Source organism: Eumetopias jubatus, unplaced genomic scaffold (assembly GCF_037043125.1).
Source record: "Eumetopias jubatus isolate StellerSeaLion01/CBP00866 unplaced genomic scaffold, mEumJub1_p1.0 scaffold_14, whole genome shotgun sequence".
Classification (NCBI taxonomy): domain Eukaryota; kingdom Metazoa; phylum Chordata; class Mammalia; order Carnivora; family Otariidae; genus Eumetopias; species Eumetopias jubatus.
In genome coordinates this window covers 39,328,909-39,347,851 of record NW_028274820.1, presented here as the reverse complement: position 1 = coordinate 39,347,851, position 18,943 = coordinate 39,328,909, and the positions used below count along the sequence as shown (strand labels likewise).

The 18,943-nt window shown below is 35.4% G+C and overlaps 1 protein-coding gene and 1 pseudogene across 2 annotated transcripts in view; one reads left to right on the top strand and one right to left on the bottom strand.

Moving 5' to 3' along the window:
- CASD1 (CAS1 domain sialic acid O acetyltransferase 1) overlaps positions 1-18,943 on the bottom strand; it is a 51,847-nt gene that overhangs the window by 22,850 nt on the left and 10,054 nt on the right. For both annotated transcript variants that reach the window (XM_028118861.2, XM_028118852.2), the window contains exons 4-8: positions 8,756-8,800; positions 7,481-7,543; positions 2,893-2,937; positions 2,337-2,460; positions 1,008-1,222 (exon numbers count right to left, since the gene is read on the bottom strand). In XM_028118861.2, the coding sequence (XP_027974662.1) occupies positions 1,008-1,222; positions 2,337-2,460; positions 2,893-2,937; positions 7,481-7,543; positions 8,756-8,800 (492 nt within the window). The remainder of the gene's footprint in view (positions 1-1,007; positions 1,223-2,336; positions 2,461-2,892; positions 2,938-7,480; positions 7,544-8,755; positions 8,801-18,943) is intronic.
- On the top strand, positions 17,084-17,893 carry LOC148162504 (FYVE, RhoGEF and PH domain-containing protein 4 pseudogene; annotated as a pseudogene).

The following is an 18,943-nucleotide window of genomic DNA, read 5'->3' as shown; positions in this document are numbered from 1 at the left end:
GGAAGCTTCAACATGGTTTCATTATAATAAAAATCTGGACAAGCTGCCAATAGTCTGTCTAGTTGAAGTTCACTCAAATCTAGTTTTATAAAAATTTTATAGTTTAGGCAATTTTGGAACTCTAAAGTGATTATATTTTTTAAGCCTAAGCATTCAGAGAGACTCAACGATTTAGAAAAGCTCATCCTTTTAGCTCTGTGACTTCAGGAAGTTCTATACCTGGCATTCTTGAAGATACTAGCCTACAAACTCCAGCCTAAGGTTCTTAACCAGTTCCAGGGTCCACAAAGCCCCTTTAAAGTCTATGGAGAACCATGTGTGTGAATATGCAAACACGCATTTTTCTGCGTGGAACAGGAACAGAATCATTGCCTTTTATTGAACAGTCAAAGGGGTTATGTGATCCTCAAAAAGATTCTGCTTTATAAGAAAACAATAAATAATATCTGTTGTACTGTGTGTGAAAATTTACAATTAGGCAGTTCTCTTTCTTATTTGACCTAAAATCCCTTTCCATCCATCAATCTGGATTTGCTCAGTAACTACTATGCACTCTGACTAATACTTAGGGTTTAAGAACTATATATAAGGAAATAATAAAAATGATTCCACATATTTTAAAAATGTGGGCTTCACAGAAGCTTAGTCTTATAAATTTAAGGCTTAAGGCAAAAAGAACATAAAGTAATAGTTTTTAAACATGAACGTGCTGAGAACTTATAAGCTTCTTAGGAGGTAAGGTATATTAACAGTGACTAGCACTCAATAAATGAAGCTTCATTTCCTCCCTTGCATAACTTCTTCCCCTTTTTACTAAAACTCTCACTAATATATTCAGCGAGGTAATAGAAAGCAAAATTATGTGTAGATATATGTTTAGATAGAATAACTACAAGTAATTAAGATTGCAATAAAATAAATTATTTGTTACCATATTATAGTGATGTATAGTTATAACCAATAAGATATTATAGTTTCTATCTTCTGACAGATACAAGAATTCTTACAGTTTCTCTGCTTGATTCAGGGAGATGTAAGCCATCCAATGATTCCATGATGGTTTCTTGAGCAATTAATTTAGAAACACTGAACATCTTAACACTTGATTTAGAATTTCTGGTGCTACTATTCAAAATACTGACTGCAGCTTCATTGTAGGCATCTATCTTCTCATTAGTGATCATTTTCCTGTTTTCACTTAATAGATCTTCATAAACAGGATCTGCACGTGAAACACATATTTTTAAAAACACATTTTAAAAGTCCCTATTTGTAGAAATTGTGATCATGCAAGTTAGTTGATTGCATTTCATATTTTGCTGTTAAAGTTCAGATGCTTTCAATCAATCAATATCTCCCTCAAATTTAAAGAACTTTCATCCCTTTTTTCTCTTACGTACACAGCTTTCAGGAAACATTTTTATGTTCTAGCATGTCTTAAGAGTTTAAAATTTGGGGATGCTGAGTTCTACTGGGCAATGGAATTTAAAACTGGACTGGGGAAGACTGCCTAATAAAGAGTAGCAGTCAATCTTTTTTTTCTTCTCCTGTCACTGCTTTGTTGACACAATTAGGAAGTAATAATATTGAGGACCAAGGTCCCTTATCACTTACCATAAATTTAATTTTTTCTCATTTTAGTAAGAGAAAGGTTAACGATGAGTCTATAAATAATATAGACTACAGAACAGATTATCACCACCCTTGTTGTTCCATTCAACTTGACATTCAATTTGGAAATAATCATAAGAATTTCTGACAAGCAAGTTGAATTGTTAAAATATCCAAGGCAATTTCATATTATGCTAAGCATTAAATAATGGACCTTCAACAAACTCCTGAAATGACTTGATCTAATGTCAACTTTCTCTTAAAGAATTTCATTACCAAGTATAAACTAGATGGTATGATTTAAATATATTCTGTCAATTCCAAAGTACATTCATTTACTTCCAATGAGTCTAATATTATGAAACAGACTTAATAATTTTTTCTATATTTCCCAATTATAATAAATATACTTTGTAAGAAATAAAATCAGAGCTAAACATCTCATTTGCCTTCGAGAACTTATTCTCTTTGTTATATTCTACAGCCATTTTGTATACAGAGGCTCCTTGAAGGATATGTTTATTTATTATTTATTTTTACTTATTATATTTATTTGTCCCTTAAGTTCAGAAAAGGAAAGCAAATAACTCAAATTATTCTAATTTTGCAATCCTTATTTCAAGATTTATTCTCACAAAGGAGTAATTTTGCTTCTTGAGACAGGAGACAAAACCCATGCCTCAAAATACATACAAAATGACATTTGTTCATTACTCATTCCTTACCTTGTAAGACCCAATAAACATCACTAGTCTTTGCCAGTTTTTCTAAAAGTGGTGCTATAGAGGTAATGTTCATTTTATATTGGGAAAGCGCTTCGTTGCTACCATTATGAATCTTGATAGACCACTAAGAAGTAAAAATTAAGCATTAATTCAGTATTTATCACAGAAAAATTATAATTTGCTCTATTGTAACAGAAGTTATTATTTTAAGATAATTCCCATTTTTATTCAACATTAGAATAAAATTTGGTCAAATTATTTCATGAAATCTATGAAGGTAATTAGAAAAAGCTGATATAAAATTAGACACACAATGTATAACGTTCAAGAAAAATGTAATTTTAGATATAAAATAATATTGACATTTAACACCAAGTTTATGAAGTTCACTCAGATTTTTTTCATGATAATTGATCAGCCTCATTAAGTATAATAGAAGTGGGAATTGATATCTAAGTACAATCAAGAATTTTATTTAACATAAGTTAACTTTTTCTTAGCATGTCCTTAAGTATGAAACAAAAATCACCATGTAAGAATATAGATAATAACTTACTGTGGCAGCTCCCGCTACAATCACATGGGGCTTTGCAACAGAATCCTAAAGAAAGAAAAATCTTTGTCATAATGTTCTATCCAGTTAAGGGAATTAATATAAGTAACATCACTTACTTCTTGCCTTGAATTTAAGTTTTTCCTTCTAAATGCACTTTAATTTTCTGGAGTTCCTTACTGGATTCTTGTTATATAACAAGATGGACCATCCAATGCCTAAAACCTTACATGGTTATGTGGTTAACAGGATGGCATGAAGCTGGTATGTTTAATTCTTTGATGTTCTTAAAAAAAAAATCACTAAAATCTAATATGGCCTAATATTCTCCTGAATTCTGAGTAAACTGTTTATAGAGTATATTATGGCAGCAAATTAAAAAAAAAATATCCATGGAAGCCTATAGGGTACATGGTGTAAATGTTAAATAAAATATAAAAAATGTCTCTGGGAAAGCTAAATCCAGTATGTATTTAACAAAATACTGACCAAATGGAAATCGTCCTATTTAACAAATCCTGACCAAATGGAAATTGTCCTACTACTAATATTACCAATTATATAGTACTTGGTAATTTATTAAGTTCTGTTAAATTAGCTTATTTTAATATAGATTCTTGCCACTTGTGATCTAGGCAAGAAGATATTATACATATCTTATAAAATTAAGCATACAGACTCAGAAAAGTTTACAGGGTATTGCTGAGGCCTGGTAGGGACAAAGCCAGAACTTAAGTCTTGTGACTCCTGAAGTGTACTTTCCACAACATCAAAGTCCTGATGTTAGAAATAGATGCACAACAATTAAATATAAGCAAGAAATTTAATGAGAAAAAAATCTGACTCATCTATAAAAATAAAAATGACAGGTATTGTCTCATTGTAAATGTAATACATGCTAGTGTAGAAGACTATGAAAGCAGAGAAAAAGAGTAACAATAATTTCCTTCCTAGATATTCTTATTTCTAGTCTAGTGTGCTTCGTTTTACACTGTTATTTTAGTGGAACTTTTTCCTCAGCTTTAGATGGCTCCTTTTCTCACTCTTCACATTGGTTATCCCAAATCTTATTTCCCTTCTACAGGTCCCTCTTGCCTTCCTTCTTACTTTCAATATATAATTTAATTCTCAAACTTCATAGAGAAAACAGAATTCATCTGGCTTGTGTGCTCTAGCCTTTCTTCCTCCATTCTTACAACCTCAGACAGCTTATCTTTCTTGAACAACAGAGTCAAGAAATATCTCCCTATTCCTAATGGCTAATCCTTACTGTTTCTAGAGCCTCCCTCTTTACATCCAAGGCTATACCCATGAATGATCCGTCTCTAACTCTCATCAATCTTGTCTTCATTCTCTAGTCTCCTTCCTTCCCCCATCAACAAAATGCTAAATCATCTTTATCCTCAAAGACACATTCCTTCAACCCTGCCTCACTCTCAAATCCTTCCCCCTCACACTGTTAACCAACAGATTACACGGAAGAGCATTTTGCCCTCGCTATGACAATTTCTTTTCTCTCTCATTTATGCCTCAATTGATCACGTTTTGAGTTGGGGCTTGACCTTCCCATCAAGGAACTCTGGATTGCCACATTCTGTTAGCTTCATTCTACTCTGTCTAGTTCCTTAAGTGACACTTCTGACTGGCCACTTTTTTAAAACTCTTTCCTCCCCTGTGTGTTACATTACAATTATTCTTCTGCTTTTCCTCTTACTCCCTTTACTGCCCCTTCTCACAAGTTTTTTGATCGTTCCATTACAAGCCCTCTTCTTTAATCTCTAAACCCACTGCCTATTCAATGTCTTCTATTTAAGTAACTTCAAATATCACCTCACACTGTACCCAGATTCTCCAAATCCACCTGAGTAGCTCAGACTTCTTAATGACTACCACTTACCTATAGTATTAAATCGAAATTGTTGGTTTCTTCACAGGTTAGCCTAATTTTCCCACAACTACCCCACTATGTCATCATTCTCTTGTTTAAACCTTTCAGAGGGGAGCCTGCTTCTCCCTCTCCCCCGCTGCTTGTGCTCTTTCTCTCTGTCAAATAAATAAATAAAATCTTAAAAAAAAAGATCCCCTGAATAAGTTACACTCTATCTTCAGTATCTTTGCATATACTATTTCCTGTGCTTGAAACAACCCTTCTTTCTCACACCAGGCCCTCCCCCTCCTTTTTTAGATTTTATTTATTTATTTGGCAGACAGAGAGAGAGCACGAGCGGGCGGAGCGGCAGGCAGAGGGAGAGGGAGAAGCAGGCTCCCCGCTGAGCAGGGAGCCCGATGTGGGCCTCGATCCCAGGACCCCGTGATCACGACCTGAACCGACGGCAGACGCTTAACGACTGAGCCACCCAGGCGCCTCTGGGCCCACACCCTGAAGATCACTTTATCTGAAAACTAGTTTTGAAAACTCAGAGTTAGTGCCTACTCCCTGTAATCATCCTGCACCGTATTTTCCCCTATTTTAGTATGTGTCACATTACTTTCTTAATTATATGTGCCACTCATCTGGAAGCTCTTTGAGGAGAGGAACTCTATTATGTTAACCAAGGTATCAGCAGCTTTTAACCCAGTACCTAGAAAATGGCAGGCGACTAATAAATATCTGTTGAATCATAGTGGAGTTGTCTAAATTCAACTTTGCTTTTATGCCTGTAGGCTTCAATAATGCTATCTCCATGAATAAGTGTGTCTTTCTGACCCCACAGTTCTTCTGGGAATATTATCTCCTCTGTAAAGCTTTCTTTTTTTTTTTAAGATTTTATTTATTTATTTGACAGAGAGAGACACAGAGAGAGAGGGAACACAAGCAGGGGAGAGGGAGAAGCAGGCTTCCCGCTGAGTGGGGAGCCTGATGTGGGACTCGATCCCAGGACCCTGGGATCATGACCCGAGCTGAAGGCAGACGCTTAACGACTGAGCCACCCAGGCGCCCCATGTAAAGCTTTCTTAAACTATCACCTATATCTAACCAACCTCCATACTAAGTGCCTCTATCCACGGTGCTTTCATAGTCCATTGTGCTCAATTCTGTAGTTACTCTTCATTTTACCATATTATTATTCATCAGAAAGTCACTATCTACTAGATATTATAAATTTTTTGAGGGCTGAGACTGAGGCTAATTTCTAGCCACACTCCTAATACCCAGCATAAAACTAGCAATACTACGTAAATCATAAAAATATGGATCATTGTATTCTTAGGATCTAGCAGCTTACTATGAAAACTGCCAAAAATAAATACATAAATACATGCATACATACATACTCTTTAAATAAATGAAATCAATCAATTAATCAATATTAGGTAATGACACGGCCATCTCCCTAAATAAGCTGAATCTTTTCTTTCCCCCAGTAGTGCATATGGAGTTTTACAAGAGAAGCTAATGCTCCAAAAATTAGTTTTAGCAAATTATAAGAACTGAAAATCTGGATATGCAATGTATCTCCAAGTTAGTAAATAACAAAGGTCTTCTGTGATTCTGCAGGACTTGTAAATTATACTACATTGATGTTTATTTAGCTGTGAATTTCTACTACTTTCATGGATATACTTTTAGGTCCAGCACAAATATAAAACATATGTTTAAATCCTTTGACATATACATGTAACATTATTCTATACTTTTGCAATAAACATATCAATAAAAACAAAAGACAATTATGTGAGACTGCAATTTACCAGAAAGTTGAATTCTAGAAGTTGTTTGCATTTTTGTTTTTTGAAAACTTAAACACATTTTGTGAAAGAAACAAAGTTAGAAATGTTGACTACATAAGCTTATTTGGTGTATGAAGTGGTTGCAGTACTAAACATGTAACGTGAAAAGAAGCAAAGAAAAATACCATTGCAGCACAAGTAATTAAGCAAAACAAGATCAACAAAATTGAATATTGCTTTATCCATCCTGAATGCGAACACCTCTGGGAAAGAATACAGGTTTAATTAAAGGACAGACCAAGAGCTCCACGGAGACTACTGTGGAGATTGTAGAGTGGACTTGTGAGGACTTAGGGGTTTTCAAGGTTAATAGCATGCTTGTCCTTATATCTAATTTATCTCCGAACATTATGAGCCAAAATATACCAGGCTCCATTTTTGCATCACAAGTGTAATGATAAAAGGGAAGAAAACAGGCTTTTTAACAAAAAATAGGTTCCTAAAGAACCTGGGCATGAGTCTGAAGGACAAAGTGGGAAAACACTCAAAAGAACGTATGTTGTGCTAGGAAGATGACCTGGGTTTGAATGAACTGGGCTACAGCAGTAACAGAAAATTCTGGCTGGAAAGTGTGGCATAAGCATAATGGCTGTAGGGTCAGAGTGGTGGCAGCAGAGGAACTGGATCAAAACTCCCTCTTCTCAGTAAAGTGACAGCATCAATCCACAACTCACTGAGCAAGTCATTCAATGTCTCTGTGTCTCACAGTTTATTCACAACTTGGTCACTATTAAGAAAGTTGGCATAAAGTACAGAAGAGTGGGACAGGTGAGTAAGGGGGAGCAAAACAGTGTGTGTTCATGAGCTTTTAAAATGTGGTTGCTTAAAACCAGAAAGGCCTATATTTTCAAATACAGACCTCGGTCCACACTTTGATACACTGTTTCATAGAACCATTAACTTCCGGATGCCACAGAAAATCCTAAAAAAGAAACGTATGAAAAGAAAAAGTCAAAGAAACATATCTACCATTCAAAATAAACACGCACCTGTCGTCCCGAGTACCTAACGTACACCACCGCTGGTCTGTGACACCTTCGCTCCCACCTCAGTTTCCCAATGGTCTCATGATACTTCTTGTACCCACTTCTGCTTCCTTCTAAATGACTCCCTGTAGCAATTGCTTCAAAATTTAAATCTGATCTCGCCACATTCTTGCTTAAATATTCAAGGACTTTCGATGGTCCTCAGAATAAATTCCAAAGTCCTCAAAACTGCTAAGGAGGTGCAGGATCTGGCCTCTACAAAGACATTCTGCCTTTTCTCCTGCTGCTCTCACCCTCACGCTAAGTACCCTTCTGGTTCTCGTTCAGCTGCTAGGATGCTCTATGTGCTCCTTTTTCTCCAGGACTGAGCACATACTGTTCTGTCTACAATGCTCATAAAACTCTTCCACGGGGCCTGACTTGCTCCTATTGATCCTTGAAGCTTTTTTTTTTTTTAAGATTTTATTTATTTATTTGACAGAGAGAGAGACAGCGAGAGAGGGAACACAAGCAGAGGGGGTGGGAGAGGGAGAAGCAGGCTTCCCGCTGAGCAGGGAGCCCGATGCGGGGCTCGATCCCAGGATCCCAGGATCATGACCTGAGCCGAAGGCAGATGCTTAACGACTGAGCCACCCAGGCGCCCCAATCCTTGAAGCTTTAGTTAAAACATCTCTTTTTCAAGGAGGAAACTATTTTTAATTCCTTGTTTTGTACATTCCTAATGCCCCATTTTTTCCTTTTTACCATCCTTATTCCACATTTAATGCATGTAGAGAACTATAATGGCTTGCAAAATCCATTAGGTCTAGGACATCTTTGTCTTGATCCCCACTGTATTCTCAGTATCTAGGAGAAGTCACTGCAACTAGGAATTCAGAAAATTCACATATATTCTTTTACGGATATTAATCCTGAACATCTACTGGTTTCAAAGTAACATACAAGATTATTTTTTTCTGGATTAAAAATCTGAGAACCAAATTTTCCATTTTATTACACAAAACAGTGCATACAAACATTTTAACTATTCTTATCTACTCTAAATACATTGAAATATATTTAGTATACACAAAGCATTAGGGGAGCTACAAATTAACCAACAAATACAGTTTCAACACAACATTCAGCTTACTATTACATGAACTTACCACTTTCACTGATGCAATCTTGTCTTCAAAAGGAATGTTTCCATGCTGTCATTTAAAAAAGAGAAAACAAATATTCATGTACAAATTAATTTTATGCCACTAATTCTCCCTTTAGCTGCTTTTGTTAATTTATTTGCGCACCACATCTCAATTATCTATATTCAACCTGAAGGGAAAAAGACCTGCACAGAAAACCAAAAAATAAGTGATACTGCATTGTTTATATGTGATTTTTAACATCTAAGATATAATTCAAAGACAAAACCTCAACTCCAAATAAGCAAGCAAATATGTAAACATGCCTACATAAATTATCTTTTTGTCAAGGCTGCCACATTCCAGTTTAGTCCTACTATTATTATCTATGGCAAGGATGGATTGTTCTGCATTTCCTGAGTCCCGTCCCAGCCCCCCAATCCGTTAGAACTACATGACTAGTTCTGGCCAGTGTTACATGGCTAGATGTGATGTGGGTCACTTTCCTCTTCCCAGGGCAATTCTCTAGTCTCTAGCTTAACCTAATGCTGAGACTGCAGAGGCATAATATTCCAAATGGTATAACTAGAAGATGGTACAAATTCCAACAAGCAGGAATCCCTGACTGAGCGCAAAGAGCAAAGCCTCTTGCCAGCCCACCCACAACATGCAGCACTAAGTGAGAAAAGAATTTAAGATCATAGAGTGGTTTTGTTGCTGCAGCAATATCTAGTCTGTTCTCACCAGTATACTAGTACCAGTCCTGTCTGAAGAGGAGCGCACATACGTGACTCTAGGTTATTTTGGGCTTCGCTTTGAAGACCGTACATAAGTGGTCCAGTTGAAGAAAAAAATAAACGTTTGGAGACAACTTCTTATAACCAAGCATTCCATATAAGGAACAGAAATCCTTTCAGAGTTAAAAATCCAGGGTGGGGTGGGGGTGGAGGTGGTCAACTAAAGAAGCTAATTCTCTTCCTAAAACCAAGGCTGAAATGTCTTCATTAATTTAACCAAATAGTATTTATACTTATATCTCTGTGAAATAAAGCTTGCTTTTATCAGCAGGCTAATATTTAAAATTCAAGCATCATTTCCCAAAAGGACTCTTGGGACCAATAGTACTTTAAGGTGTGTTCTATGAAAAGAGTTACCTTGGTCCAATAAATCTTGGAAATACTGGGTCAGACAAAATCACACGTGTGTTTTCCTCCTCCTATCCCATCCCGACCTTGTTAAAGTTCTTCCTCAGAGAACTAATGTGTCATGAACTTTCTTTTTCCCCCTTTTGCAGAGTTCAGTTAATTCAACTCAATCTCTCTCTTTTCCTTTACCATTTTAATGTGACATTTGATATATACAAAAGAATATGTCACATATGTAATCACAAAGCACAGTAAACATAAATAAGCACTCCTGAGTCCATGGCACAAATCAGAGCACGACCAACCCACTGAGTGATCTACGTGGACTTCTCCTTCTGAATTCCTTGCTTCACCCAAAGGAACCACTACTTTGAATTTTGTTTTTTATTTTGCTTTCTATTACATAGTTTTGACACATGTATATGCATCCTTAAATGATATATTGTTTCATGTAATTGGCTTTCTCTCCAACTTTTAATTTTGAAAAATGTCAAACTTAAAAGAAAAATGTCAAACTGAGAGCAAAACTGACAAAATTATAATGAGCACCCTTTATCAATTGTTTACATTTTCTACACTAGCTTGTCTCTCTCTGCAGATATGTACATTGTTTTTCTCTTACTGAACCATATGAAAGTAAACTGCAGACATAGCATTTTACCCTTAAATACATAAAGCATGTATTTCCTAAGAACATAAATATTCTCTTATGTAACCATAATACTATAACCACCTAAGAAATTTGACATTGACAAAATCTAATATACAGTCCACATTCAAATTTCCCTAATTTCCAATAATGTCCTCTGTATAGCTCTTCTATTTTAATCTAGAATTCAATTAAAATCAGGTATTTAGTTATCCTGTCTCTTTAATCTTTTATAATCTAGAACATCTGGCCTTTTAAAACCTTCCTACATCAATTTATTATATTTATATATATCAAATATTATGTTTATTATTTTTGTAGAGTTTAGGTCAATTGATACGATGCACCAAATCTAGATTGTAAACAGCACTGATAGTCACCTTCTTGTAGGTTTCTTAATAAATGAATAATAAGAGCTTCCCTAATAATAGTTCTATAGGTTCACAGGCTATATAAATGTTCACCCTCACATGATAATGGGAGTTATTTTCTGAAGTGTTTGTAAAAATTTATACTCTCACCAACAGTTTGAGATACAGTCTTTAATAAATCTTGTCAGACTTCATATTTTTCACCATTGTAAAATTTAATTTCTGTCACTAAAGTAGGTATATAATGGTATCTCACTATGGTCTTCATTTGAAATTCCCAAATTATGAATGCTTAAACATCTTTCAGATTTACACTGGGATTTATGTTTCCTCTTCTTTGAAATGTCTGGTCATGCCTTTCCTCTTTTGTTTTCTACTGGGTTATCTCTTTTTTAATTAATTTGTGAGTCCTTATATCTCTTGGATGTATGTTATAAATACCTTCTAGTTCGTAGCTTACCTTTTCTTCTGGAACGTATCTTTTGATGAACAGATTCTCTTAATCTTAAGGTATGTAAATTTATCCATCTTTTATTTTATAGTTAGCACTTTTTGTTTCTTATGTAAGAAACTTCTCCCTACTTGAAATAATGAAGATATTCCTTTGCATTTTTTTTTTTGCTAAAGGTTTAAACATTTTAGCTTCCACATTAAGTCTAAATTCGTCTAGAAATGATTTTACTTGATGAGATGAGGTAGGGGTTCCAATTTCACCTTTTTTCCATATACATAACCAATTGCCTCAACATCCTTAATTGGATAGACCTCCTTTTCTCCAGGGATGTTCAACGGCATCTCTGTTACTTATTAAGTCTTTTCATATGCAAGTGTTTATTTTATTTTATATATATTTTTAAAGATTTATTTATTTAGAGAGAGAGAGAGCAGGGGGAGGGGAGGAGAAAATCTCAAGCAGACTCCCTACTGAGCGTGGAGCCTGATGCAGGGCTCAGTCTCACAACCCTAAGATCATGACCTGAGCCGAAATCAAGAGCCATACACTTAACTGACTGGGCCACCCAGGCGCCCCACACATGTTTATTTTAAAGCTCTATATCATGTTCCATTCTTTGTTTAGCTCTACCAATACCACACTGTCTTAGTTATGACAGAGTTAAAATAAATCTTGATATTGGAAAATAAGTCTTTTCCACCTTGTTCTTCAGACCTGTTGTGGTTATTCTTGGTCCACTGCCCTTCCACATAAAATTTAGAATCAATTGGTAAAGTTTCATAACAAATCCTGTTAGGATTTTATTCAAATCACATTGAATCTATAGATCAATTTAGGAATAACTGACATCTTTACAATATTGACGCTTCCCATTCCAGAATATAGTACATATCTCATATTTAATTTTATCATTCTAAATTGTGTTTGCATAAAGTTTTGTGATTTTTCTACATAAAGACCTTCCACATCTGCTAGGCTTATTCCTATGTACTCTATGGTTTTTGTTAACTATTGTACACAGTATTTTTTAAATGAGTTTGAATTCTATGTTCCTTGTGTGTAGATAAGCAATTCATTTTTAACAACTTCATTAAGTTACTACAATTAATTTTTGTATGTTCATCTTAATATCAGCTATCTTGTTAAAATTTTTATTACAGCTAGTAATTTTCTATAGATTCTTTGGAGTTTTCTTTGTAGATAATTGTATCATACAAAATTCTGAGTCTATCTCTTTCCAATCTTTACATCTTTATCTTTCCTTGGTAAGACCTCTAATACAATTTTGAATAGAAGCAGAAATAATGGACAACCCTGTCTTCTCTTTGAATTTAACATAAATATGTCTAACATTTCACCATTTGGAACGTTTACTGTAGGCTTATAGAATTTTTATCAGGTTAAGTTAGAATATAAAAGAGCTTATCTAATAGAGAAAGAATGATACCAATTCTCTGATATTGTTGAGGCTTGCTTAATGGCCCAATATGTTGTCAAAAAGATTCCATGTGTGCTTTGAAAAAATATATTCTTTGATTTTTTAGTGTATTCTTTAAGTATTGAGCTGTAAGTTCATAAAATCAGCATGTTAATAGTCAACTATATGCTTGGTAATTTTGCTTTCCTATCATTTAATGCATGAGCAGTGAGCAATTCTCTCATTTTGATGGAGGATTTGTCAACTCTTCACTGTAATCATATTAATTTTGCTTTATACATTTTAAGGTTAATTTATTTCATGCCCATGAGTTTCAAATCTTAGTGATTTAAAACTTTTGTCATTAAAAAGTATCTGTATCCTTGATAACACTTTTTGCCTTACAATCTTCTTATATTAATATGACTTATCTTTCTTTAATAAGTATTTGTCTAGTAAATCTTTTCTCATTTTTAATTAAAACCTTCCATATCCTTTTGTTTTAGATATGTCTTTTTAAGCAGCAGAAAGTTCTTTTTAAAACCAATCAGAAAATCTGTGTTTAGTTGACAAGTTTAGACCACTTGCACTTATTTTGATTATGTTTCTATCATCTTACTTTTTGATTTTTAGCTCCCTCACACATACATAGGTTTTTTTAATATATGTGGAATATATATAAAAAGTGATTTTTACATGTATATGTTTTTGTATATGTAGATATGAATGTATTTGTATGAGCATGTGTGTGTGTGTGTGTGCATGTTATGTATGTGTGGGACATTAGAAAACTTTGTGATCATACCCCTCTGACTTACACGCTATTATTAGCCAGTTCTTTAAAACTGTTTTTTTATAAAGTGTAGAAAGACATTATCATTTTATATAGACACTGTTTGTTTAGATTTACATGCATCCTTAGGATTTTCTTTAACCATTGCTTCTTATACTTCAGGTCATTTTTTTCTGAATTATTTCCCTTCTTCCTGATGTTTACCCTTTAGAAAATCCTTTATTATAAATCTATCCAGCAATAAACCCTGATTTCATTTATCTGAAAATGTTCTAAATTTCAAGAATAGACATTTGTATGCTAGGAACACAATTCTGGATTGAAATTTCCTTTCTCTCAGAAGTTTAAAGCTATTATTCTAGCATCCTCTGGCTTCCAAATATTACCACTGAGAAATCTGCTGGCCCAAAGCTTCGTCTTTTACACACAGAGCATTGCTGCTATTGGCATCTGTCTTCAGGCCAGCCTGAACCACTACTGAGTGCCTGCTATTATTGTTCCCATCTCTGGTTTTGACTCATGGTTTGTTCCTTTTCTGGGGAGTGTCTCCCATTTCCTCAAAGTCTAGAAATACATCAACAAGTTTTAATCTAGGATCTAGCTGGTTTGAGGTTGAAGGGGCCTCCAGAGTATCTAGTTTGCCCTCTGGCTGAAAGCAACAAAACAGGGTTTTTTTGTTTGTTTGTTTGTTTGTTTTTTACTGCAAGACTTCTCAAGTTTTTAATATCCCAGCCTAAATTAAAACCATCTAAAAGGGGGATAGGATATCCAGCTCTGCCCAAACTTATTCGACCAGAGTTTTTGCAGAACCAGTCTTCTATAAAATGGAATTTGAGAAGAGTCCTGCTCTACAGCTTTTTTTTTTTTGCCTCAGCACAGAGAGGAAAAAAATTCAAATAAGGAATTATCTTCAATACTCCTATTCTACCCAAACAAACCCATACCAAGGCTAAAATAATAAAAGTCAGCCTCTACAATATTCCAGGCTGTGCGAGGCACAACAAATGTATTTAAAAAATAAAAATAATTATATACGATCCCTGTTTTCAAGGTGTTCAGACAAGGGAACTAAGTAAAATACATTTTGGCAAATGTTCCACTAGCAGTTTGAACTAGTTTCTCAGCAACTGTCTCTCAGACTATGACAAACTGTTCCTTTTTTAAATGCACATAAATTTAAATGTATCTTGTTTGATAATTGTGGGTTAACTGGGCACCTCTAGAAAATAAAGACTGGAAACCTACTGTTATAACCAGGGCTCAGAAACAATGTACCATATTGTACCTACTTTTGGCTGTAAACTAAATCGTTATAGCTTTTTTCAACTAACTGCTCCCAAATCCATTATTCCAATTTTCAGAAATTCACACTATTCTAAACCTAGAAATATTAAAACTGTTTCTTTGAAGTCAGAAATCTCTCTCCTTTACAAGTTCAAAGTATTTTACTTTAAACTGTGATAATCTCATGTCATTAAACATCAACTCTTCTGTATAATTTTGTGTATATAAATACAAATGAAAAATGTATTTACAGATACCAAAATAAATGAAAAGTGGACTTTATCATTTTCCATTATTCAAATTTAAAATCTATACTAGCCTTTCGTAGCAGACAAAAATCCCTAATAGCTGATGGACTCTTCTCACAAGGAATAGTTCTCAAGGATGTAGTGATTATGTGACTAGATACTTAGCTGTGAAGTCCCTCATTTTTCAACTCCCTACCACATGGCAAGTTGACAGGAACAGGCAGATTTTCATCATAAAATCATGAGCTATTTCCCCTACAATTCTAAACTTTCTTGTATTTTACTTTTCTCTCCTTGCTATCACCCACTCCCAATCATCTGCAGTTGAAGACAGGGATTAGAATTTTGGATCACTTAAAAATGTGTACAGAGAAAGGATGAGATAATCCACAAAGTATTAACTGACCAACCAATTAATTAACAAGTATATGTAGAGAGAGAGAGAGAGAGAGAGAGAGAGATCCATTCTTGTTAATTTTCAAAGACAGATATATTTTTAAAATCAGAAATTTTCTATAAAAAGAGCAGAAATTTGTCACATTGTTGTTTTAAGTATACAGTGTAACTGCCCAGTGCCAGCAAAGCTGTAGAAAATTAGGTCCTGATGGACATTGAAAATAGCAGTATAAATTAAAATAGTTTAGCAATTAGTAGTTTTTAAAGTGTTTATATTCTTTAACCTAATATTTACATTATAGAGATTCAATTCTTCAGAAATAATCTAAAAAGCAGTTTTCACACAAAGATGTAGTCAAGAATGTCCTTTTCTTACACTGTAAAAGAAAAAACAGAAAACTACAAAAAGAAAAGAAAGAACTATATAAAATTACGTATATCCACTCAATAACACATTGCCATTATGAAGATACTTACGTTGATTATATAATAATACGGTGAATTATGGTAAGTAGTGGGAAAAGAAGACATAAAATTGTACATGCTAAAAGATTACAAGATTATTACCATTTTTAAAATTTTTTATTGTTATGTTAATCACCATACATTACATCATTAGTTTTTGATGTAGTGTTCCATGATTCATTGTTTGCGTATAACACCCAGTGCTCCATGCAGAGCGTGCCCTCTTTAATACCTATCACCAGGCTAACCCATCCTCCCACCCCCCTCCCCTCTAGAACCCTCAGTTTGTTTTTCAGAGTCCATCGTCTCTCATGGTTCGTCTCCTCCTCTGATGTCCCCCCCCTTCATTCTTCCCCTCCTGCTATCTTTTTTTTTTTAACATATATTGTATTATTTGTTTCAGAGGTACAGATCTGTAATTCAACAGTCTTGCACAATTCACAATGTTCACCATAGCACATACCCTCCCCAATGTCCATCACCCTGCCACCCCAACCCTCCACTCCAGCAACCCTCAGTTTGTTTCCTGAGATTAAGAATTCCTCCTATCGGTGAGGTCATATGATACATGTCTTTCTCTGATTGACTTATTTCACTCAGCGTAACACCCTCCAGTTCCATCCATGTTGTTACAAATGGCAAGATCTCATTCTTTTTGATGGCTGCATAATATTCCATTGTGGATTGGAAGAACAAATATTGTGAAGATGTCAATGCTACCTAGAGCAATCTACACATTCAATGCAATCCCCATCAAAATACCATCCACTTTTTTCAAAGAAATGGAACAAATAATCCTAAAATTTGTATGGAACCAGTAAAGACCCCGAATAGCCAGAGGAATGTTGAAAAATAAAAGCAAAGCTCCAGTCTACCAGAGGCTTTAAAGCCAGGAGTGAGATTTTATCTCATGATCATTAAAAGAGTAAAGTCAAATATTTTATCAAACCCAAGTAGACTAATTATCAGTATATGTAAAGTCATGTCCACTGATCAAGGCAGCAGTACCTGTCCAAAGATCACTATAGTTCCACCTTGTTTGAAAAGAAGCACGACCCCACTGGTTGATCAGAATGTATCTAATGAAGAGGCTCAGGGAATAAATGGAAAACACCTGCAAAACACTCAGCTTCAAGTCCAAAGCCACAAGTGCCTCCAAAGCCATTACGTCTGCAGAATTCACCTTCATCCAATATACACCAAACCCCCAGGCATAAAGCTTTATCTAGTGAGAAACCAAGGATGGAGGAAGTGAAACCTGCCTCTGCTTCTTGTGTCTCAAAAGAAAAACTCAGTAAGGTATCAGATCTCATCAGTCGCTTTGAAGGAGGCAGCACATTATCAAATTACAGTGATTTGAAGAAAGACTGGTGTGAACCTGAATGTTCCTAGAACCCCAGGAAGGCATGGACTGACAACCACCCCTCAGCAAAAGTTCCTCTCCTCACACCCACCACCGAAGCCAGAAAATGACGCAGATCCAACTCAGGGTGCACAGACTGGTGTGGCTAATGGTGTGATGGCAGCACCAAACCAGATGGAATGTGAGGAGGATAAAGTGGCCACTCGTAGCCCAGAAACTCCAGTTCAAACCTCTGAACCTTTGCATGTTGTGAACTTAGTGAACGGAGAAGGAGAGGAGGAAGCGACCACAGGCCCTGCATCCCCCACAGCAAAGGACTATGATGGAAATGTTTCTGACAGTAGCTACAGGACTGCCAGGGTCAGCCAGGTGCTCCCCCTAGAAGAAGAAAGGGCGGATACAGAAGCCAAGGTGCAAGAGCGGGAAGATGGAGAAAGCCCTCTGGAATTGGACCAGCTGGACCAGCACCACGAGATGAAGGTAAAGCATGAGACTGGCTCATAAGTAGGAAGAAGCACCAACTGTTCCACTGTTTTTAAAACTCTACTTAATAGCACCCATGAAATGAATGAGTCAGATCACCCACACTGCCAGTTAAACAATTTTTAAACTTTAGCTGCTAATGGATGTTTCCCCTACTCTCTGAGGAAATATTTCACTTTTTTTGGTATAGTTTCTGTTGATCTTTCTATTATGATTTCAAGAGTCAGAACATTCTGAAGACTTTAATATGTGTTTTTTAAAAAAAAAACACAAGCTTGTTTTTTTTTTACTTAGAGAGGAAGAAAATGTTCTTTGTTACTCTAGATATTAGGGCTACATCCCTAATATTTATGGCCTAAGCAAGAGGAAATTGTATAATTTTCGCTTTTCACACATTTCTAGTCTAGACCTGGAAGAGTAACTTGCACCAGCAGATGTTTCATTTAAGGACACAAATACGAAAGTATTCACAAATTATTCAACAGATTGTAACCGTAACTCTTTCCAGTCTTCTGATTATTATTTTTTTAAAAATTTCTAATTAGTATAGTTTTAAAACAATCTACTTCATCTTGGATTTAGAAGCCTCTTTAAAGATCATCTTAGTTAAGCAGTTCAATTATAGAAGTAGAGACAGTTCCAGAAAGCTGAAGTGATTTTTCAGGTCACAATAATAGCCTGGGGTTGCCTGGGTGGCTCAGGCGTTAAGCATCTGCCTTCGGCTCAGGTCATGATCCCAGGGTCCTGGGATCGAGCCCCGCATCGGGCTCCCTGCTCAGCAGGAAGCCTGCTTCTCTCTCTCCCATTCCCCCTGCTTGTGTTCCCTCTTTTGCTGTGTCTCTGTCTGTCAAATAAATAAATAAAATCTTAAAAAAAAAAAAGAAAGAAAAGAAAAGCTGGCAGCATCACAATTCCGGACTTCCAGCTCTATTACAAAGCTGTCATCATCAAGACAGTATGGTACTGGCACAAAAACAGACACATAGATCAATGGAACAGAAAAGAGAGCCCAGAAATGGCCCTCAACTCTATGGTCAACTAATCTTCGACAAAGCAGGAAAGAATGTCCAATGGAAAAAAGACAGTCCCTTCAAAAAATGGTGTTGGGAAAATTGGACAGCCACATGCAGAAGAATGAAACTGG